General features: G+C 42.4%; 1 protein-coding gene across 1 annotated transcript in view; it reads left to right on the forward strand.

The window, feature by feature from the left end:
- The window catches only part of KTN1 (kinectin 1), a gene marked incomplete in the record, with an annotated part of 2,305,074 nt that overhangs the window by 624,882 nt on the left and 1,656,069 nt on the right, over window positions 1-24,123 (forward strand). The window contains 2 exon segments of the mRNA XM_044074427.1: window positions 14,889-14,979; window positions 15,138-15,206. Of these exon segments, the coding sequence (XP_043930362.1) occupies window positions 14,889-14,979; window positions 15,138-15,206 (160 nt within the window).

A 24,123-nucleotide genomic window follows, 5' to 3' on the forward strand; every position in this document is an offset into this window, starting at 1 on the left:
TTACAAACGAGATCTGAGGTAATACCGCCTAGCATTGTGGGATATAAGGGGAGCCTCGAGCCGGTGGAACCAACTCTCGAGCTTTTAGAGTGGCCGAGTCGGAGCCGAGGTCGGCTCCGAACCCATCCAGCAAGAAAGAAGGCGAGAAGAAGACAACTAACATGGAACGTTATGGTAAGAACATAACTTCTATTTTTATGTTAACTCTGGAGCATTTCTCCCTGGTCCTCTGCTGAAAAGGGGCACATGCCCAGACGGACTTACCCGGTCAACAAATGTCAAATAAATGACTAGAAGGACAACAGAAGCTGAAGTTGTAGATTATCTATGAACTGAAGGATTTAGTGTAGAAAATCCAACATGGGTAATGTCACAGCATGATGGCACAATGAGTTCCCAAATTAAGGAGAAATGGGTGGCAAAGGAGGCATCTGAAGATTTGCCATATAATGATCTGAAGATGTCTGTAGGAAACTGGTACAAAAGTTCAGATGAAGTTGCACAGCAATTGAAGGAGCAGGAAACTCTGGCAACTCTGATGCAGGTAATATTGTGCAGTGATGAGCCACTGAGTTCCCATATGAAGGAGCAGCAGATGATGCAGAATGCATCTGAAAAGGATTTGTCACAGGAAGATGTTCTGGAATTTTCTGTAGAGTGCCCACAGGAAACAGAGCAAAGAATGTTCTTTCAGTTTAGAACAAAATGATTTAAGGAAAGAGCTGCATGATTTTAATGGAGATGGCTAGAGATTAATATCAATGAAAGAAATAGATTACAGAAAGTAAATAAAATCTGAAATGTTAGAATCTGATAAAACAAACAGAATAATCAAGTCTATTAAGAGAAATTCATAACAGCGATAAATAGGATATATTATTGTGTAGTAAAATTAATAGAATCTTACTACAAAAACATAGCAATAAGAAAGGAAGGAAAGAAATAAAGTGCTGCCATGGAAGCATCGAGGAAAATTGTAAAGCAGTTAGACAGAGTCACTGTTAGAAGAATGTAGAAGAAGGAACAGGTCAGCAAAAATACTTGGAAAGATAGATGTAATAGCAACAAACAGTATCACAACAGACCAGGATCTGTCACACACTATTGCAAGTAGGCTAAAGAAATCACCACAGGCAGAAAAATTTAAGGTATGCAGATAAATATAAAGGAAAAATACAAAAATAAGCAATTCATTGTTGATTCAAAAATGTTTTGTAGAGAACAGGGACACACAGCAAAATGAATAGAACACCACCAAAGAAAGCAGTAATACACACATTTTGGATAAATATTTATGAAGACCCTATTCCGCGGTGGTGCAGCGGTAGCGTTGTTGCCTCACAGCAAGAGGTTCTCCCGTTGAATTCTCAGCTGGAGCGTGGGGAGTGCCTTCGCTGTGGAGTCTGCATGTCCTTCCCGCAGTTGGGTGGGCGTTCAAAAGACGTGTAAATGGGCATGCCTTCATTGAAGGTTGAACATCGAGCTGGCACCTCGCCGTTCATGAAAATCTACTGCCAATCATTAGCGGACGGAAGTTCCACTGTGGCGACTCCTAACCGGGAAAAGCCGAAACACAACAACAACATTTATGAAGACCTTGTGAAGCATAACAAAGATGCTGAATGGATAGAAATATAGAAACAGGAGCTCAAATGTATAGGGTATGAAGTGAGATGAACCAGTCTCCAGAGAAATTAAACTAAAATTAAAAAAAAGCTCTTATTGGAAAATCCCAGGCCCAAATGCAGTACCTAACTTCTGGCTAAAAGTATTAATATCTTTATACAAAGATTTAGCTCTGAGTAAGGATTACTTGCATCTTGAATAGACACCAACCTGTTTAATAACACACAAAAAGGATACTCGTCCACCACCTAAAAACTGCAAACCAATAGCACCCTTTCCTACGATGTAGAAACTGTATACTGTAATTGATGCGGACAGAGGGTTTCTAGTCATTTAGAAGAAACTTAATTATGGCAATAGAACAAAAGGACAACAAAAACGTCTGGTTGCCAAGTAAGGTTATAATAAACAGTTGTAAAAAGGGGAAGAATCTAAGTATGGCATGGATAGGTTACAAAAAAAAGCGTTTGACAGCATCCCACATTCACAGATAAACTAATGCTACATAGTAGTGACGAAGAATCGGTGGCAAACCGCTTTACAGTTAAGCTGTTACAAAAGGCAAATTATTGTCCCAGGGATAAAAATGCAAAGGGGGATATTTCAGGGTGATTCTTTGTCCCTACTGCTGTTTTGTCTTGCCCTTAACCCATTAAATCTGTTTACTTATCAGGTTAAGACATGGTTACTATTTGGCTACCAGAAAACAACTTTGCGTATAGACATCTCCTTTACTTTTTGTGGAGATGAGTTGAAAACAGCTGTGAGTGGTTAAAACATTTTTTCAAATGATGCAAAAATGTCATTTGTTCTTGGCAAGTGTGCAAAAGCAACACTTAAAGCAGGAAAGTTGCCATACTGAGGAAAATATCAATCTGGGACAGGAGTATGATATAAAGGAACTTGAGTAGGAGGGAATATATAAATATTTGGGAATTGATGAAGGATTGGGAGGGAATATATAAATATTTTGGAATTGATGAAGGATTGGCAATAAAATATGAACAAATGTGAATACAACTCAATAAGGAATACTTCAAAAGACTATAAAACTAATACTGAAAACTGCCCTGACATCTAAGAATGAAGTCCAAGCTTTAAAATCTGTTTGCTGTTCCTGTTCTAACTTAGTTTTGGTGTGATTGTCCCCAAAAGGTATTGGATCAGTTAGACAAGAGAGCAAGAAAAATTATTCAGGCTTATCAAATGATGTATAAAAATCAGTGTATACCAGGATTATATATTCCTTGCTCTGAAGGATATGTAGGTCGTCTCGAAATTGATTACATGTATAGATCTGCAGGGTTTATATTACATAATTGAAATCCCAAAATATCTAACACCATAAGCTCGAACTTGGATTTTCAAAATGTGATATAATCGAAAGCTCAGAACAGCGAATTTTTTCCCAGGGAAAAAATTTGCTGTTCCGGAAACACACACACAACACAAGCACACCAAAAAAAGTAATCCACATGTATATACTTAAAATCCTACTTCTAACCCTACACTAAACCGTACATACACTACTATCTATCCACTTTAACCCAAACCCTAAGGTCTGTAACTATCGCACACTCACCTTACCCACTTCCTAACCCTAGCGTCCATAACTATCGTACACTCACCTTACCCGCTCCGTAACCCTAAGGCCCTAACTGTCACACACTCACCTTACCTGCTCCCTAACCCTAAGGTCCCTAACTATCCCAGTCCCACACTCCCCTTAACCCGGTCCGTTCGCACACTTACCTTAACCCAGTCTGTAACCTTCGCACCACAGCGGAGAAAATAGCAAAGCAGCAGAAACAACCCACCAAATTCTTTCCCTAGGAAAGAAGTCTATGTTCTGCAGCTTTGCTATTTTCAGCGTTCGCTGTTTTGGGTTTGATATAACATTCGGTGTTTTACCACTTCAATGTTATGATACAAACCCGATCTGTATACCTGTCTGCTCTTCTCATCAGATCCAAACATAGTGAAAGCTTAAACTTGAGGGGAGGAAGTCTGATGACCTCTCTCCTTAGTTTAATAGAAGCATGCTGGTGTCAAGTGGGAATGGAAACCAAACCAGTACTAGACAAAAGTCAGACAGCAACTGAATGTGCAAAAAAGGCTAAAGTAAGAATACAAGAAGAACTAGATGTGAAGGAAAGAAATGTGGAAAAGCCATAAATATAGTGGCATGTACTGAGATCTCCTGGAACAACCTGATGTTGATCAAGGTTTAATGCAGGAATAGTTGAGGAGAAGTGAACTGAAACCAAAAATTGAAAAGTTAACAATGGCAGACTGGGATAATGGACTATGGTAATAGCACACAGTGTTACTGGGCATGATACACTTAATGGCAGTGGGGCCTTTATATTGAAAGGCACAATAATGTGACAAGACTGCATTGGGGATTTTGCAAACAATTATCATATAGAAGTAACTGAGAAGCATTGGAAACATTAATCACAAGACATCACAGAGAATGAAGTGTGCATCATGTGGGATCACCCATTACAAACAGTTCAAAAAAACAGATATGAAAACCAGATATAGTAGTCCGTGAAAAAGAAATAAGTAACATTAATCACTGAAATTGCCACCCTTGGTGATTACAGTGTCTTGTGTGCAGAAACACAAAGTCATTAACAGGATTTACAGGCAGAAATGAGAGCACTGTGGAAGAAATACAGACTGTCCCAACAGTAGTAGGAGCAATAGGTCTAAAAGAATCTACAATCATACTTGTATATGCTGCCAATACATGTAACCCTCATATTTATTTCAGGAGGAGTCAGTTCTTTGCATATTGCGAGTGCTCTGAAGAGCACTTTTGTCTGGTGGCAATAACTGAAACATACTAATTTCATGAACTTTATAACCCAACGTAGGAATGGGGTCCTTTCTTACATGGTAATAGAAACCCAAAAGACTTGTAGAAATTAAACCATGAGAAACAAATGATTCTGCATTAAATAAAATGTGCACTAATAAATCATTAGAACCAATTCCCCTCTTTAAGCAATGTATGCTTTAAAGGCCAAAGGCAGCACTTAATGTTAAAGCTGGAATTACCTGTTCTGTTGTGGAAGAAGGTCAATAACAGGATTCATCAGACATTATGGTCTATTTTATACAACACTTGCGGCCACGTGGGGTACACCCAAGTATTTAAACAGAGATGAAGTCTACTGACTGTCTCTTCCTTTCCTTAGACACTGGATTACTTGGATAAAATGTATTGTTTCTCTAGCAGTTGCCGTCATGTAAGGCCCTCCATGAATACTATAAGGGATTTTCATGCTGGATTTGGTTATTCGATGACCGATTAGTTCTACAGTTAAAATGTGTTAAAACTCCCCATTCAGTGCATCAAGCTAGGGCTGTTATTTTATTACAAGTTTTCAGTTAGTTAAATTAGTTATATGAAAGAAGCACAAGTAATGGGGGGGGAGGAGAGATGGAGGACACTAGCACCATGAGAGTAGCAGGGAGTGGAAAATGTGCTTTCTTGTCATTTCACTGAATGTGGGGATGATCACTTTTTGTTTGCTGCCCCAGTAATTTTCCTTTTATTGTTTATTGGAGACAACAAAACTATTGCTGTAAAAGTAGTTCACCTTGTTTGGTATGTTTTTTTTTTACAGGTGTTGGGCTGTTCATAAGTAACTTGCTGATGACTGTTAACTTTGCATCCCACCTCATGGTATTTGGTCATCTATGCGCAGTTAACAGCATTAACTGTAATGACATTATACATAATGTGTTGGGTCTGATGTAATTATTTAACGGTTAGGTTTTCATTTAATTTTACAGGTCAAATCTGCATAATTTGAATTATGAGCTGCATTTCTTTCTTTTTTTTTTTTTCATGGATATTTATGGTATGGCCATCCCAGTTAAATGATGAGGATATTTTCTTATATAAAAGAATTTCAACCTACCTTTATATTACAGAAAATGCTTTTGATTGAGGGACGTTTGAAACTCATTGGGAATCAGTTTGAAGGAGCATTTTCTTTGTATCCGAGAGGGAGAAGGGGAGTTCTTGGTACGTAGGAATTCACCATTTGATTTTATTTCTCAATTTGTGGGTTCAGAATGTAGATATGTGGGATAAAAAGCTACATAGCTGGTAGACTTGTCACCTCCAGATATTTTACTAATGGAGGTAACTAGAATGGTTAGAAAATGGGTCTGTTTCCAGGAAGGTTTAACAGTTTGGGTGGGAGTTTGGGACACAGTTTGTTGTTTCCTTAAAAAGTGCAGTCAGGCCCCAGGATGCTCCATGCTCTGGCACTTGGACACTTTTTGCATGTGCATTTTAAATACTTGGGATTTCAGGATGCCTACCTAGCCCTGGATCTTTCAGATAATCTGTATACATTCATGTCCTGTTTCTTTGCCTCATTATCTAGAACTAACAAATTATTCATCTCCACAGAAAATTTGTCTCACTTTGAGTGTAGTGCATTGTTATCTGATCATACCCACCCACCCTTCGTATTCTGTCCTTAAAGGTTGAAACAGACTTAACTGGAAAGACGCTAGCAGGTGAACTGTTTTTTTTGTCAAGGGCCACCATTCCAACCACCATTCAGGGTAAAGCACAAATATCTGATATTGTATGTCAAGTGGAGGGTGTCACTTTAGTAGAGAATTGGGATCTTTTTAAAACTTATTTTTCATAAATATTACATCACTGTACAATGTCCAGGCAACTTGACTATGTCTGTTTAAAAATATTGTAAACATTCATGGCAGGATCATGAGTGGGAAAGATCAGGAGGACCGAGATTGTTTGACTCACTTGCAAAAGAAGGTTATTTAGATGTCAGATTATAAATTAGACTCAAAATAGAAAATATTGGGACAGAATACATATGACACTTCCCCTTCTGCTTTAAAATATTTGGCATTAAATTGCATTATCGGAAAGCTGGTAGGGCAGTTACTAAGATCAAAACTAGTGACTGAGTAGATAGTACATTCCCCTGAAGGTATACTAGAAAAATTGCCTCGTATTTTGAACAGTTGTATAGTCCATGAAGAGATAATCTTTCAGATATTCAATCTATTCCTACTTGTCTATCAATCCTCTTGAATACCCATTCAGTTAGATTATGACTCAGAATGAAAAACACTTCTCTCCATCTTCCCCTGAAGAAGTGGAAGCTAGTAGACCATGCCTAAGTTCAAGACTCTAGGTTTGAATGGGCTTCCTTTAGAGATCCTTCAGATTTTGATGCTTGATTTCTTTGAAGTATTTGCAAACCAAACTAATAGCCATTTTGTAGGAGGTGCTTCCCCCTGTGGAAGGCTCCTGTTATATCAGCAGTTTTGAAGCCTAGTAAAGACCCTTTGCAGTTGGCGTCTTAACTGACCTATTTCAATTGTCAGCCATAATTATACATTATTCATGACATTATTGGAACATAGGAAAGGCATTAACTTTGGCATTCTTATACATGTACAGACCAGACTGGTTTTATAACTAGGAGGTCTACCTCTGATAACCTCTTAAAAACCATGCTGATAATGGAAGATGACTGTAAAAAGGCTTTCCCATTGGTGGTAGCTAGCTTAGATGAAGAGTAGGTGTTTGGCATGGTTAGATGGGAATATCCTTTTTCAATACTGGGAACCATAGGGTTTTCTTCTAACTTCTAAGTAATGTAAAAGGCTGTATGAGGGTTTGTTTTGATTAATTCAAGCTATCACATAGATTTCCAGTCCTTGGGGGAATGAGTGTTTGTCCTCTTCCCCCCGCATGCTTTTCATCTTGTAGTTGAACCACTGGCATCATATTTGAGAAATTTAGTTTTCTGTATTCAGATATTCTATTACTTTGACCAATCCAGAAGCTGAATTGCAGGTAGTGCTTCAGTCTCATGATGAGTTTGGTAGCATTTCTGGTTGCAAGATAAGTATCTTAAAAACAGAAAAGATACGTATTGCATTTGTTTCTTCATCTGACCAGTTATAGCAATTGCCATTTTTACAAAGTGGGAATCACTTGACTTACCTAGGGGTACCAATTCTCCATTTCACTCATGAGTTCAGTGAGTTGTGATCTGATGTTGTTAATCTTTGTTCATTCCTTACTGATGGGTTATTGGTTCCGCCAATATCAAGCTCGCATCAGCAAAAAACTCTCGAGCCAAGGTCCTACCCGGAATGCTCTGCTCCCTGATACCTCAGATGTCGTTTGCCACATTGCTTAACAGCCGTGTCAAGCCACACACTCAGCTAAGTGTCTAATTTTTGACAGTTTATATATTACTCTAAAATTTTCTCAAAAGTTTATGCTAATATTTTCTTACCCTATCGCACACTTTAGACTCTCTCCCTTTAGTATTTTCCCTTTATTACCCTATTTTCTTACCTTGTTGTAATTCTCTATTACCATCATTGGTAATCCTTCCTTTTCTCCTTTACCCTTTTTTTGGGTAGCCGTTATTCTTCATTTTGCTACTGTGCTTCTTTTCCACAACAGCTGTGTCGGGTAAGAAAAGTTTCATTGGTTTCAAGCAGTGCAAGGTTTGCAGCCATAAGTTACCGCTTTCCGATGGTCGTGGCTTGTGTCTACTGTCTTAATGTCTCTCACTTGACTGTAGATCCTCTGTGTGGGATCTGTAAAAACTTCTCTACCAGGACTGTCAACGAGAGGAAGAATAAGTTAATTTTGAAAGGTCTCCTCAAGTCTCCTTTCTCTGAGGCTATTTCTGGGTCGGAGGGCTCACCCCCCCCCCTTTACACCCCGCAAGAGGTATTCTTCCTCTTATTCATCAAAGTCACTCCCTTCTTCTTCCTGTGAAGATCGTAGGGAGTCTACTCACAAGAAGATGAAATTGATTACTACTCCGGTGCTGCCACCTGTGACACTGTCGGCTCCCGGCTCCGCACCACACCAAATGATCCTGACTACAGCCATGACGCCTTTATCGATATTGGCACTGGAGTTCTCGGTGCAGGCAACTACGGTTCCAACATTTCTATCGCAACCCCTAACGGCACAGTCAATCCAGGTTCAGTCCCCTTCTGCACCATTGGTACAGTCACCTTTGGCTCAGAGTATGACTCTTGTGTACTTCACAGCACAGACTTTTTTGGCACCGACACATACTTCAGTGCAGTCCTTCTCGACACTGTCCTTATTGCCGGTGCAGACACTTTCCACTATGGCACCATACCCTTCGGGGCAGACCTTTGCCTTTACAGTGCAAACATCTTCAACTACCATGGCACTGACATCTTCGGCACAGACTTTTTCCACACCATTTTCTTTGGTGCAGACTTCCTCTGCTCCGAGCTCTGCACCTGTTGAATTAACAAGGACCAAATATTCCCCTTCATTGGATCCTTTTGCAAGCGGTCAGTATAGTCCTTTCCTGTAAAGGCCAGAATTGCCATCAGCCTTCTCCATGAGGTCAACCAAGAGTCTTTCTGAGCAGGATGTGTTGCGGCTTGTTGTCCAGTTGCTTGTGGTCAGAGGTCTCCCTCAACCATCGAAGTCCACGTTTCCTCATTCAGGTGAGCGTATTTTGCCTCAAACCCCAACATATACTCCTCCTTCGACTTCCACTCATGTCTCAAAGCCTATTATTCCGACAGCAGCTTCTTTCCCTCTGACTGCAGTAGTGGATCTCACTTTGGAACCAGAGTTGTCCTTGTAGCCTTCGGTGCACTGGACATCGGGCTCTTCTCAGGCCAGTGGCTGTGCTGTTGGGAAGGGCATTCCTGGCTCCATGCAGATTTTTTTCTATGCCACCTTCCAGGGATGCTCTCTCTCTCATGGTTCACGGTCCTCTTGAGACTCCTGGTCTGGGGGCGGGCTCCTTAGGGCAGGGTGTGACCCCGGTTCCGAGGTTGTCATGCTCTCTTCTGGGCTCCCATCCCTCCTTGGGGGTGGGCCAGCCTTCCAGGCCATGGAGAGGGCGCTTGCCTCTGCTGGCAAAGCTCATTTGTTGGAGTCATCTCCTCCCTCTATGCCGCAACTGCCACAAGCTTCAACTCCTGGACACCAGGCACAAGAGCCTCCGGTCTCTCCTCCTCAGGAGACCCTCTCTCTGCAGTCTTCCCCAGAACCTCCCACTGAGCAAGCACCCTCCAAAGCATTGTGTAAGAGGAAGCGCATGGACTCCACTGAGGAGTCATTGACTGAAGATACAGGTTTTGATGATGGGGAAGGGTCCCTACAGTCAACTTTTGATGAGTTGTCCTTTGGTGACATCCTCTATATCCTTAGACAGAGGGGTGACGAAGTCCTCTGATCCTTCCTCTGAGGAATCCTTATTCCTGCAGGCTTTTCATGCCCAGGCCCCTACCTCCTGGGTCACCCCTCGTGCTGATGAGCTTGTCCAGCTCATTGTGCATCGCGCATGGAAGGCTCCTGATACCATGGAAGCGATACCCAAGAGAAACAGATAAAATATCACCCCCCCGCCGAGCACCCCACTGCTCATGTGGTCTCCCAGTAGATGCTATGGTGGTGGCAGCTACTACTAAGAAGGATTTGGCAGAAGAGAGCCAAACTGTCCATCTGCCCAACAAGGAGTCCCAGGTGACTGACAGATTAGGGAAGCATGTGTTTGCTTCATCGACCTTTGCCATAAGGTCTTTGAATTATTTGGCACATTTTACCAGGCTTCAGCGACATCTTACCAACCAGCTCTCTGAAACCTTGGCAGGAGCTGTTTCTGACAACATCCGTGATAATGTAGCTTCTCAGATAGCCACCCTAGAGTCCATTTCCAACTCTTCCATGCATCTTATTTCTCATGCAACGGAAGGGGCGGCTAGAGCGGCAGGCACAAGTGTATAGTCGCTAGACATACTTGGATGCACCTTTGTGACTTTATGGACTCCTTTAAGGCTTCCTTCATGAATGCCCTATAGAGGCCACTTCTTTGTTTGGCCCTAAAGTCAAGGATACGCTGGCATGGTGCGAACAAGATGGCAAGACCTTGTCTCCTGTTGGTGTCAGACACTCCATCCCTCAGCGATTCTACTCTAGAAATCAGAGGAGTGGAAAGATCTGGCACAAGAAATTACAGGGTTCTTTCCTGGATGCACGTACCTAGTTTTCCCCTAGAGGCAGAGGGGGAAACTCAAATGGAGGATTCCCCTTTCGGGGCAGAGGAGGTCCGCGAAACTGGGGTTCCAGAGATTCTTTCTATGGCTAAACCCTATCCGCTCTCCTGAAGCATTGCCCAACTTCTCACCTCTGGAAGCGGTCGGGGATAGTTTTCTTTGTACCCTGCTGCCTGTCAAAATATAACAACCGACTCTTGGGTACAACGGATTATATCCAGAGGCTATCACATCCCCTTCCATCTTTGCCCAGTCTCATCAAGAGTGTTACCCAACGTCCCACCTGGTTAAAAGGAAACAGCAGCACACAAATTCAAAAAGCTGCTACAAAAAAGAGTCATCCAGACAGTCCCCCCAGACCAGATATGATCCGGATTTTACTCAAGGTTCTTTTTAGTACCAAAAAAGACAGGGGACTGGAGACCATTTCTGGATCTCAGTACACTAAACAAATTTGTAAAAAGAGAAATTCCAGATGGTCACGGTTCAGTCTATCCTTCCTCTTCTGGAAGAAGACTATTGGATGTGCTCTGTAGATCTTCAAGATGCGTATTACCACATAAAAATGGACAAACGCTCAAGAAGATACCTATGCTTCAGTGTAGGAGCCAGTCACTACTAGTTTTGAGCCCAGCCCTTCGGTCTGTCTACAGTCCCCCAGAGTGTTCACAAAATGCATGGCAGTGGTTATCACTCACTTGCAACTTCAAGGATTCCAGGTGTTTACATATCTAGATGACTGGCTCCTTGCCACCCCCACCAAGCATCTATTGGAAGAAGCCCTGCAGAATACTCTCAACAGCTCGAAGTCTGGGAATCACTATAAACTGGGAGAAATCCAACACAACCCCAACTCAGTCTTTGAAATTCTTAGGGGGTACTGTTGGACATGAGAAATTGCACAAAATCCTTTCCAGAACACAGACTTCAGAGAATACGACAAGTTCAGCTGCTGCTGTGTCACCACAAATCCCCAGCTCGATCTGTACTTCAGCTATTGGGGTCAATGGCAGCTTCGGTTACCATTGTTCCCCTAGCCAGATTCCACATGAGACTTCTTCAGTGGTTACTTCTCACTCAGTGGTACCCTCTACAACACCGTTTTTCTTTTCAAATAAGTGTGACTCAGAGATGCAAGCAAGATTTACTCTGGTGGATGTCTCGAAATCCCCAACAATGATATTGCCTGCACTCCTTGGATGTTTATAGGCAATTACGTTTTTGTGTACAGAACAAAATCTACCCGTAAATCAGACCAACTTTCTCACTTTTTCTGGACCTAGACGGGGTCATCCTGTATCAAAAGTTAAATTGGCTTCATGGTTGAGAAATTGTATCACCTTTATCTACAACATAAACAATCTCATCTTGCCTCAGAGTCAAAGCACATTCTACAAGATCTATGGCGACTTCAGCAGCTTTCCATTATAAGGCTTCCCTCAATAATATTTGCTCAGCTGCAACTTTGGCCAAACCTCATACCTTTAGTCTTCATTACAAATTGGACTTTGTTTCCAGAGGTAGAGCTTCCTTTCATTCCATGGTGCTCAGGAATGTCCTTCCACGAGGGCCACCCAGGAATACAGGTAGCTGGGAACTCTGTCCCATCAGTAAGGAATGAACGAAGATTAACAACATCAGATAAAGAAGTTGTGTCTTACCATAATGTTCCATCTGTGTTGCTGCTGTTCGTTCATTCATTACTTCCCACCCTCCGTCCCCCATCTGGACGTTCTTGGTTAATCTTATGTAGTCCTTTTTGTTAGGTCTCTTATGACCAGTGGTAGCCTCTACCTTTAGCTATCAACTTGCAAACTCGATCTGAGGTAACAGGGAGCAGAGCATTCTGGGTAGGACCTTGGCTCGAGAGTATTTTGGCTGACACGAGCTTGATATTGGCAGGCTTTGTTTCGAGGATGGAACCGATAACCCATCAGTAATGAATGAACAAAGATCAACAACACGGAACGTTATGGTAAGACTTGACTTCTTTTTATAGACGTAGTTATGATAAAGCTGGAATGTCATTAATAACTAGTGAGGACTTTACCTGGGTAGCAGGTATACGATTTTCTTGAGTTTTTTTTTTTTTTTTGTCGCTGCCCAAGTTTTTAACAGGCTTTGGATTCCCTGGCTTTGGTTTGCATATTCAGGTGACTGGATTAAAGATGGTTATACAGCGTAATGTCAGCCAACTATTCACAATGTAAGGAAATACTCTCTTCCTGTCTCAGGAACTTTAGTAAGCTCTGTGCAGTACCAAAGAATAAGCTTTTGTGAGAATTTTTAGGAACCTCATTGTTGAAAAGAGAAATCTTGGTTTTCCTAAATGACTTTTTAAATCAAAATAAGTTAGGGACATGGTGGCAGGAGCGAACACGGATAAAGGCGGACAGTAATTATAACAGACTTATCCCTGCTTTCTAGAGAAGTCTGATAGATTGAGAGGGGTTTCACTTTTAAATGCCTTTAGTTAGCGTTTGTACTCCTATTTGATAAGAATGGGCTTAAATGTATCTAATATAGCATTTTATGACCCTTTAATAAAAGAGGTGGAAAGTCTCCATCATTGTAAGATTAACCCCAAAGACGATCTTAATTGTTTCTTGAATTATTAACAATGTGGCAGCATTATCGAATCAAAGGTGTTATTGATAAGGCATACTCTTTTTTTTTTTTTTTTTTTAAACAAAATTAGAAAATTCAGATTTTTTTTTTTTTGGCTGTTAATGCCAATTCAAATATTTTTATGCTGGTGAGGCTAGCCTGTATTTTTCCTGTGACATCTTCCAGTTGTCATAGACCAGAGCCAGCAAACTGATTGCACATATTTTGGGATTGTCTTGTACTTTCAGTTTAAACTTGGTGATGCAGCTGTGGGTGCAAAGGTTTCAGTATTGCCAAAGAGGTTTTTTTTATGAGTAGTAAAGCTTCCTGCAGCACAGAATTTGTTGTTAACCAAGAAGTTTATAACGGAACAGGTGGAAACAAATTACACCCCCCACACACCGCTAATGGAGCTTAAAACCCTAGTAGGCACACTACGGGAAATTAAAGTCAAACCAGAAGATTCTTAAGAAATGGGAAGTATTTGGAACCTGGCTGGTCACCTAATTGGTATATATGTGGCTTAGGGAGAAAGATAACTGTAATTTGGGTCCACTTCATATGTCCTTACCTACGCTTCTTCACATTCTAGTGATTAAATTATGAACCTGATCATCATAAAAGGGGAAAGTAGTTTCCTTTGACTTATACCTTTGTAGCCTGAAACTTGTTTGTGGCCGTACTTCCTTTAAGTTTTCATCTTTGAACATTGTTCTTGTATGAGGTCATGTAACAAATTAATAAGGATAACTGGAGTAACAAGTTAAGTTGTTAGCAGGTTCTGCCTTCCATCTGCCAGTTTATGACTGGTCAGTAGCCCAGATGAACATCTTGCCTTTCAGTGAGGGATTACTACACATTAAACCTTTTGTCAACAGCATGTTTGTATATGAAATTTTTGCCTTGAGAGTGTTTTTCTGATGGATGTTAGCATGTAGACTCTCAAGATTCACGCTGTTCCCTACAGGCTGCTGCTCCATATTTTTCATTGGGAGTGGAGGTTTTTTCAGTCTTCATTAAACTCCCCGTTACTTCCATATGCGGTATTAGAATTTATACTTACTGGAACATTAGTTTTCTAGAGTTTACTCTGGCAAATGCAGTAGAGTAGGTGCTGTCCTACATGGATAATGGCATCTCAAAAATCTTTTGTCATTTTCTTTAGTTTTGGTGAATAGAAGGGATTTGTCTTATTTTTTAGGCCATTCTTATTGCATGCATCTGCATTAAACATGCTGAGTCTTCCATTTCATGTCTTACTATTCTCTTTTTACAAGGGTTTAAACCAAAAAGTGTCATTTTCCAAGGAATATTTTCTTAGCAGAGGGTTTTTTAAATAACTGGCTTATGTTGAATTGCTTGGGAGGATGTCTCCTGTTGGAGCTATGTTAAAATTAATATTGACTTGTAGGTTGAAGATTTAAGTGATAGATTTGTTAGGAGTCTGCATAACATACTTTTTGCAATCATCTATCAGTTTGTATTTTAAGATAAGCTGCTAACAGTAATTTTGGTCTGAAATTCGAAGATGTGTATGTTTGAAAGTCATGTTTTTGATTGTGTCTTCACAGCATTCAGAGCAAAGAGGAAAAGACAAAGCACTTTGAAGAGCTGCTGCAGGCTAAGCACTTACTGGTGTCATGCCAGGAAGAAGAGTTGTTGGTATGTGGAGTCTAACAGAATGTAGAGTAAAACTTGCAGTGACTGATTTTCTTTGTTAAATTGTGAACAATTACTTTTTAATCAAGTTTACATGTTGCCAGATAAATTGCCAGCACTTCTGTTAATTTGCAATAAAAAGACATTTTTTTCTTCTTTAGGCTATGCAGAATGAAAACCAAGCTCTACAAAAAGAAATTCAGAAATTTCAGTCCCAGTTATGTGAACAGGTAAACTGCAGATGCAGAGTTATAAAACTCTTTTTTTACAGTAAATTTTCATAATCATTCTAATTCCAGTGTAGCTTGTCAGTGTGTCATATGCAAGTAATTTCTACATGTAGGCAAAACTACTCCATGGCATATGTTTAGTAGCAGTTCCTTTCTGGTTCCGCCAACTCTGATTTTAAATGAACTACTAAAAGATCAGGTGCACATGTCAGGTAAATTGCCAGGACTTGTGTTAATTTGGAATTAAAAAAAAATGTGTGTTCTTTATACATAGGTTAGTACTAGGCTAACTGCCCTTGTGGGCTATTTTAAGCCTAGGCAATTACCCCCATAAGAATCAAACCCTGTACCTTGTGTCTGTAAGGCAAACACCTTAAACATTATGCCACCCTCCCACAAATAATCAGCTGTGCCCAGTCTTGAACCCAGGACCTTGTACACCATAATCAGAACAGTGTACCACTACTCCATCACAGCTGTTAGGTTGTACAGAATGAAAACAAAGCATATGACAAGAGTCCTTTTTAGCCTGCCATTTGTACCCTAAATTTCATATCACTGTAGAACTCATCTACTCGGCACATTTAAAGTTATTTTTTAGTTTTTATTTTTTGCGTGTTTGACCTCCTCAGATTGATCTTTGAGTTCCTGCTGTCTCAGCTTTACCATTTTGAGAGTTTGTACCATTGCTTAATTAATCTAGGCAGAAACATTTCAAAGTGTTTATATACTTTCTAAAACTAAGTCTGAGAGTTCCTTGTCTACTGACAAATTGTAATCCTATACTTTCAAAAACAGATGGGTCCCTCCAAACCTTGTTGACCAAAATTAGAATACTAGTGCACAATTAGAATGACTTTGTAATCTGTGAGGTAAACTGAATTGTGTAGGATAATTGCTGTACAGTAATTTTAGTAGGTTTGCACTGTAATTTTTCTAGTTCTCAGTTACTGATCGTTATTTTAAGGCACCACATCAAGCAGTGATATTCAAGTTTCATTTTGATGCTTGTAAACAGTGGAATTAATGTTTTCTTTTTTCACTTTCTCTCTCTCTTTCTCTGCCAGGTGACTAGCAGTGTAGACCCTGTTGCTTGTCCTTCATCACAGGATCTCTTTACATACCCCTCCTGGCTTCCCCTCAGACTAACTATTAAAAGGGTTTGGTCCAGGGAGATCATTAAGGGATCCTAGCTCCTGGGCATACTGCTGTTGAGAGTGTTTTTCTATCTGTTTCTGCCCTGCTTGTGTCTCAGTTAACACCCTGTGGGTGGGACACAAAGTGGGCACACCATACTGATCCACTGTGCACTACCACAGGAAACTAATATCAGGAAGCACTTCAGTGTTGTTTCCTCGACCATCACCAGGTAAGTCTAAGAATGTTATGTGCCCCATTCATGCAACCCTCTTGACCTTCCTCTCATAGCAGGTATGCCAGTTCTACTGTGGTAGTACCTAAGGCGCACTATGTGTGCTAATTGAACCAAGGTTATATGCACCATAGTTGAGACTTCATCCCCCTGTCATTGTGTTAGCTTCTTTTCTCAACTTACTGAACCATTTTATACAATCCATAATCTTAAGACTTTAGATGTTCTTTGATGTCCTTCAAGAATGCAACTGCAGTCATAACATATGGGTTGTCCTGCCTCAGGCAGCCCTCGGTCGGCCAGATTCCAAAGTCTGGGTCCGACGTCGGCTGATGTCGCATTTCTCTCCAACGTCAGAGCGGCTGGAGTATATAAGCATCAGCCGACGCCATTTTCTTCAGTCTTTCTTGCCGCGTGGTGCCCGAAGCAGAAGCAGTTCGCAAGTGCCGGTCGGTCAGCTCCTGTATTCTTGAATTCGAAGTCATCAAAAAAGCTAAGTACCCCGTTGGGGACCTTTTCTTGCCTCAGCCGATGTCAGAAATTACTGAAAAAGTTAACAATTGTCTGTCTTGTGGTAAACAAATACCTCATAAGGATTTCCACTCTTACTGTCTTCCTTGCCTTGGCCCAGACCACAACGTCTCGGCCTGTGTCGCCTGTGCTCGCTTCAATAAGCGCACTCTCAGGCGCCGGGCGGAGTTCACTGAAGACTTTTTCGGCGATAAATTTGCTTATACAATGCCGTCGGAACTTCCGACATCGCAGACTCCTAAGAAACAAAAAGACTGGGACCGACATCCTCGGCCCGCGTCTTCCACCGACTCCACGCCAAAACCTACCGCGAGTGCTCCGGTTCCCCCTGAGATGGTTATTTCACCGCTCCGAACCGAAGACACCGCATTACTGATACCTCCGATACCGGAGGCCACACCAACGCCAGTTATAGATTTTCCTCCGGATACTGAAACCGAGGAAATGCCCGAGACCATTACTGTAGATAAGGTCACTCCTGCACATGGAGCTGCTAGGCCATGTCTATTAAGGCCTACACACGTGCCAAGGCAGCCAGCAAGACCAAGCACCTTACTGCTAAAGCCTTACCTCAGCCTACTCCTGAAGCACAAATCATGACTATTGCCACAGACTTAATTTCCATGATTAGAGGTTCACAGGCCCATCCTGAGAGAGGATCCCAGCCTCCTTCTGATAAGAGGCCCCGGGTTGAACCCTCTGACCCTATCCCTTCAGATGAAGATTCTGAGGACTCTGTTTACTCCGATGGCCAGGAAGAGCTGTTCCAGACCTATGAGGACTCGGATGCAGAGGATTCCATCCCCTCGGCCTCCCCTCCTGAGGATATTTCTTTTGGGGAAGTTCTGCATACCATGAGGGAACATTTTAAGTGGCAAGGCCAGGAATATTCTGATTCCAGAAAGCGCCTTCGAACCTTCCTTAAAAAGCCCCAACACAGGCCCCTGGCTATACCTCCTGTGCTAGATATTTTGGATGACCTATACTCTGACTCCAGTGTTACCCCGGATACTCTTCCTCCTGCTCCAGCCAAGCCAGACAGATATTATAGGGTCCCAGAAACACATTCTCATTTCTTTAGGGCCCATGCTGTTGATTTAGAAACTATTTCTCAGGGACCTAAAGGGGTTTTAGCATCCACCTCCAAAAATCCTTTGCCTTCCAACAGGGAAGCTAGGTCATTAGAGAGATGGGGAAAAGGTCTACACCTCCACTACTTTATCTATGAGAGCTCTGAATTGCCTCTTTCATATGTTTCAATATCAGGATTACCTGTTAGATGATTTACAGAAAACATTGGCCTCTCCTGAACCTTTAGACAGGAAGTCTTTGCAGGAAGCTGTACATAATTCTCAGCAAGTCAGCAATCACTTTCTGCAGTGTGGATATGATGCATTGGAAGCTTCATGTAGGGCAGCTATGACAGGGGCGGTCATTCAGACATGCATGGTTAAAAGAACAACCTCTACCAGATCATGTTAAGGCAAAACTCCTTGATGCACCCTTGGAAAAGAACAAGCTTTTTGGTGCTAATGCTAAAGATGTGTTAAAGTCCATCGAGGAAAAAGCAAAATCAGTTCAGACGGTCAAAGATTTCCTCCAGGTTCAGCCACCCAGATTCAGCAGGAATTGGCCTTCTAAAAACTGGTCCTTTCCTAATACTGAAAGATTTCAAAGGGGTAAAAACAGGCGTGGCCGAGGAAGAGGACAATACAGAGGTTCTTACAGGGGACGACAATGGCAACCAGCAAACCAAAGAAGTGACACAGGGGTCTCCCCTGCCCCACAGGGACAATCTCAATGACTTTCCTCTACTTCCGCTGACCAAGGAGCAAATAGAAGCACCCTTTAAGCAAAACTCTTCTTTCAGACAACACCACAGGGCGGAAAATTATCTCTGTTTTCAGACAATTGGCACAGATTGACAAAGGACAAATGGATTTTGGACATTATAGACCAAAGTTACAGGTTCCACTTTCATACATTACCAAGAAAACAAGGCATGCCAAACCTACCTCAAAACCAGAGGGCAGAGGCTATCAAGCAAATTTCTCTGCTTGCTCAGATCTAATCAATAGAAAAGTTCCACAACAAGAACAAGGCCAGGGGTTTTACTCAAGACTGTTCCTTGTTCCAAGAAAAGAAACTCAGTGGGGACCAATACTGGATTTGTCCGCATTAAACACTTTTCTCATAGTACCAATGTTCAAAATGCTGACTCTACAGCAACTCCTTCCCATGCTGGGCAAGGGGTCTTGGCTGATTACTCTGGACCTCAAGGAGGCATACCTGCATGTCCCTATCAGACACAGCTGCAGAAGATACCTCAGATTTCTTGCAGGGCCAGAGCATTATCAATTCTCAGCATTGCCATTTGGCTTATCTACTGCGCCCAGAGTATTCACAAAATGCCTGGCTTCAGTAATTGCTCATTGCAGGCTCCAGGGGAACCAAATTTACCCGTACCTGGACGACTGCCTCATACAAGCGGACGACAAATTGATTTTGACAAAAAACTTGAACTATGTCATACAATTGCTACAGGCTCTGGGATACACAGTCAACTTCCAAAAGTCAAGACTTCAGCCATCCCAGCAAATAACCTTCTTAGGAGACAATCTAGACACAGCCTCTCAAATGGCTTACCTGACAGAAGACAAGCAAGAGAAGTTAACTCATTATTTCAAAGGTTTGTCAAAACTCACCCAGATGACTGCAAGGAGATTCCTACAGGCCCTGGGTTACATGACATCCTACATTCTCCTGGTCCCATTAGCAAGACTACACATGAGAAAGCTTCAGTGGTACCTAAAAAGCCTATGGTCTCAGCACAGCAACAACCTAGAGACAACCATACCGCTCATTCCATGCCTACAAAAGGAATTCCTATGGTGGGCCTCGGTAAGCCAGGCAAACACAGGTATGTCATTCAAAAAACCTCAGATAACACAGATCATGACCACAGACGCCTCAGACCTTGGATGGGGGGTGCACATGGAGGGCAGATGTATACAAGGACAATGGTCTCCAAAGGAAACACATCTGCATATAAACCAAAAGGAAATGCTGGCAGTAATGCATGCCATCGAGGCCTTTCGACAACAACTTCAGCAAGGCCATCTACTGATACGGACAGACAACACCACTGTGATGTGGTACATAAACAAGCAGGGGGGCACCCATTCTTACCCCCTTTGCAGACTGACAATGAATCTTTGGGAAAAATCACTGAGCCTAAACATACAGTTGCAATCCCAGTTTGTTCCAGGCAAAGACAATGTGCTGGCGGACAGCCTAAGCAGGAATTTCATAGATCCACACGAGTGGAGGTTACATCCGAAAATCTTCACACAACTCACCTCGACATGGGGCAGGCCAGAGGTAGATCTATTTGCTTCCCACTCAACCATCATCTACAAAAATTCTGTTCAAGGACATATCATCCACAAGCTTGGAAAATAGATGCTCTTTCATTCAACTGGAACTTCCTAAAAATCTATGCATTCCCACCTCTGCCACTGATGACCACAGTATTACTAAAGATCAAAGCAGAGAGGCCCAAGGGGATCCTAATAGCTCCAGACTGGCCAAGACAACACTGGTATCCACTACTACGGAGCATATGTCACAACAAAAAGTGGGCCCTTCCCCAATGGCCCCTACTTTTGACTCAACACAACTTCAAAACATTGCATCCAAACCTTCAGACGCTGCAGCTAACAGCCTGGGAGATCCCATGAATAACCTCAATCTAACTCTCTCCAAGGAAGTTCAGCGGATATTAACAGAAGCTCGAAGACCATCCACCAGAAAGGTTTACTTAGCAAAATGGAAGAGATTCAGCATTTGGAATACCAGCAAGGGACATGATGCATCATTATTGAACATCCCACTCATCCTGGAATATTTGGCAGATATGCTACAGAATGGACTCTCATATTCTTCCATAAAAATACATGCTTCAGCTATTTCAGCTAGATGTAACACTGATCCACCTGTGTTTTCACATCCTTTGTTAAGGCAATTCCTCAGGGGAATCAAGAACATTAAGCCACCAAGAAAGGCTCCAGTGCCAGCTTGGGACCTCAACTTTGTCCTAGAAAAACTGACTCTACCTCCCTTTGAGCCAGCAGCTTCAGTGGACTTACAATTTCTCTCATGGAAGACAGCTTTCCTGTTGGCAATTACCTCAGCAAGAAGGGTTTGAACTACAGGCCCTAATGGCAATACCACCGTTCATAATCTTTCACAGAGACAGGGTCTCCTTAAGAACCAACCCTACTTTTATGCCAAAGGTGGTATCTAGGGTTTCTTTAAATCAAGCTATTCACCTGCCTACTTTCTTCCCCAATCCTGAGAGCAAAGGGGAAAGACTGTTGCATACCTTGGACATTCACAGACAACTTCGCTACTACCTGGACAGAACCAAGACCAGCAGGAAGTCTGATCAGCTTTTTGTAGCTTACACCCCTGGAGTACAAAGAAAAGCAAATGTCCTTCAAGAATGCAACTGCAGTCATAACATATGGGTTGTCCTGCCTCAGGCAGCCCTCGGTCGGCCGGATTCCAAAGTCTGGGTCCGACGTCGGCTGATGTTGCATTCTTCTCCGACGTCAGAGCGGCAGGAGTACATAAGCATCAGCCGAAGCCATCTTCTTCAGTCTTTCTTGCCGCGCGGTGCCCGAAGCAGAAGCAGTTCGCAAGTCCCGGTTGGTCAGCTCCTGTATTCTTTGATCCGAAGTCATCAAAAAAGCTAAGTACCCCGTTGGGGACATTTTCTTGCCTCAGCCGATGTCAGAAATTACTGAAAAAGTTAATAATTGTTTGTCTTGTGGTAAACAAATACCTCATAAGGATTTCCATTCTTACTGCCTTCCTTGCCTTGGCCCAGACCACGACTTCTCGGCCTGTGCCACCTGTGCTCGCTTCAATAAGCGCACTCTCAGGCGCCGGGCGGAGTTCGCTGAAGACTTTTTCGGCGATAAATTTGATTATACAATGCCGTCGGAATTACCGACATCGCAGACTCCTAAAAAACGTAAAGACCGGGACCGCCATCCTCGGCCCGCGTCTTCCACTGACACCACGCCAAAACCTACCGTGAGTGCCCCTGTTCCCTCTGAGGCGGTTATTTCACCGCTCCGAACCGAAGACACCGCATTACCGATATCTCCAATACCGGAGACCACACCGACGCCAGTTATTGATTTTTCTCCGGATACTGTAACCGAGGAAATGCCCGAGACCATTGCTGTGGATAAGGTAACTCCTGCACGTGGAGCTGCTAGGCCTCCCATGTCCATGTCTATCAAGGCCTACACACGTGCTAAGGCAGCCAGCAAGACTAAGCACCTTACTGCAAAAGCCTTACCTCAGCCTACTCCTGAGACACAAATCATGACTATGGCAGCAGACTTAATCTCCATGATCAGAGGGTCCCAGGCCCATCCTGAGAGGATCCCAGCCTCCTCCTGATAAGAGGCCCAGCGTTGAGCCCTCTGACCCTCTTCCTTCAGATGAAGATTCTGAGGACTCTGGCCACTCCGATAGCCAGGAAGAGCCTTTCCAGACCTATGAGGACTCAGATGCAGAGGACTCCATCCCCTCGGCCTCCCTCCTGAGGATATTTCTTTTGGGGAAGTTCTGCATTCCATGAGGGAAGATTTAAAGTGGCAAGGCCAGGAAGTTTCTGATTCCAGAAAGCGCCTTCATACCTTCCTTAAAAGCCCCAACACAGGCCCTTAGCTATCCCTCCTGTGCTTGATGTTTTGGATAATTTATACTCTGACTCCAGTGTTACCCCTGATACTCTTCCTCCTGCTCCTGCCAAGCCAGACAGATATTATAGGGTCCCAGAAACACATTCTCATTTCTTTAGAGCCCATGCTGTTGATTTAGAAACTATTTCTCAGGGACCTAAAGGGGTTTCAGCTACCACCTCCAAAAATCCTTTGCCTTCAAACAGGGAAGCTAGGTCATTAGAGAGATGGGGAAAGAAGGTTTACACCTCCACAACTATCTATGAGAGCTCTCAATTGTCTCTTTTATATGTTTCAATATCAGGATTACCTGTTAGATGATTTACAGAAAACATTGGCCTCTTCTGATCCTTTAGATAGGAAGTCTTTGCAGGAAGCTGTACACAACTCTCAGCAAGTTAGCAATCACTTTCTTCAGTGTGGATATGATGCATTGGAAGCTTCATGTAGGGCAGCTATGACAGGGGTGGTCATTCGAGACATGCATGGTTAAAAGAACAACCGCTACCAGATCATGTTAAGGCAAAACTCCTTGATGCACCCTTGGAAAAGAACAAGGTTTTTGGTGGTAATGCTGAAGATGTATTAAAGACCATTGAGGAAAAAGCAAAATCAGTTCAGACAGTCAAAGATTTCCTCCAGGTTCAGCCACCCAGATTCAGCAGGAATTGGCCTTCTAAAACTGGTCCTTTCCTAATACTGAAAGATTTCAAAGGGGCAAAACAGGCGTGGCGAGGAAGAGGACAATACAGAGGTTCTTACAGGGGACGACAATGGCAACCAGCAAACCAAAGAAGTGACACAGGGGTCTCCCCTGCCCCACAGGGACAATCTCAATGACTTTCCTCTACTTCCGCTGACCAAGGAGCAAATAGAAGCACCCTTGGGCGGAAAATTATCTCTGTTTTCAGACAATTGGCACAGATTGACAAAGGACAAATGGATTTTGGACATTATAGACCAAAGTTACAGGTTCCACTTTCATACATTACCAAGAAAACAAGGCATGCCAAACCTACCTCAAAACCAGAGGGCAGAGGCTATCAAGCAAATTTCTCTGCTTGCTCAGATCAAAGCAATATAAAGAGTTCCACAACAAGAACAAGGCCAGGGGTTTTACTCAAGACTGTTCCTTGTTCCAAGAAAAGAAACTCAATGGAGACCAATACTGGATTTGTCCGCATTAAACACCTTTCTCATAGTACCAATGTTCAAAATGCTGACTCTACAGCAACTCCTTCCCATGCTGGGCAAG

The sequence above is a fragment of the Protopterus annectens genome, chromosome 6.part0, assembly GCF_019279795.1.
Source record: "Protopterus annectens isolate FY-2018-M chromosome 6.part0, PAN1.0, whole genome shotgun sequence".
Taxonomy (NCBI): Eukaryota; Metazoa; Chordata; order Ceratodontiformes; family Protopteridae; genus Protopterus; species Protopterus annectens.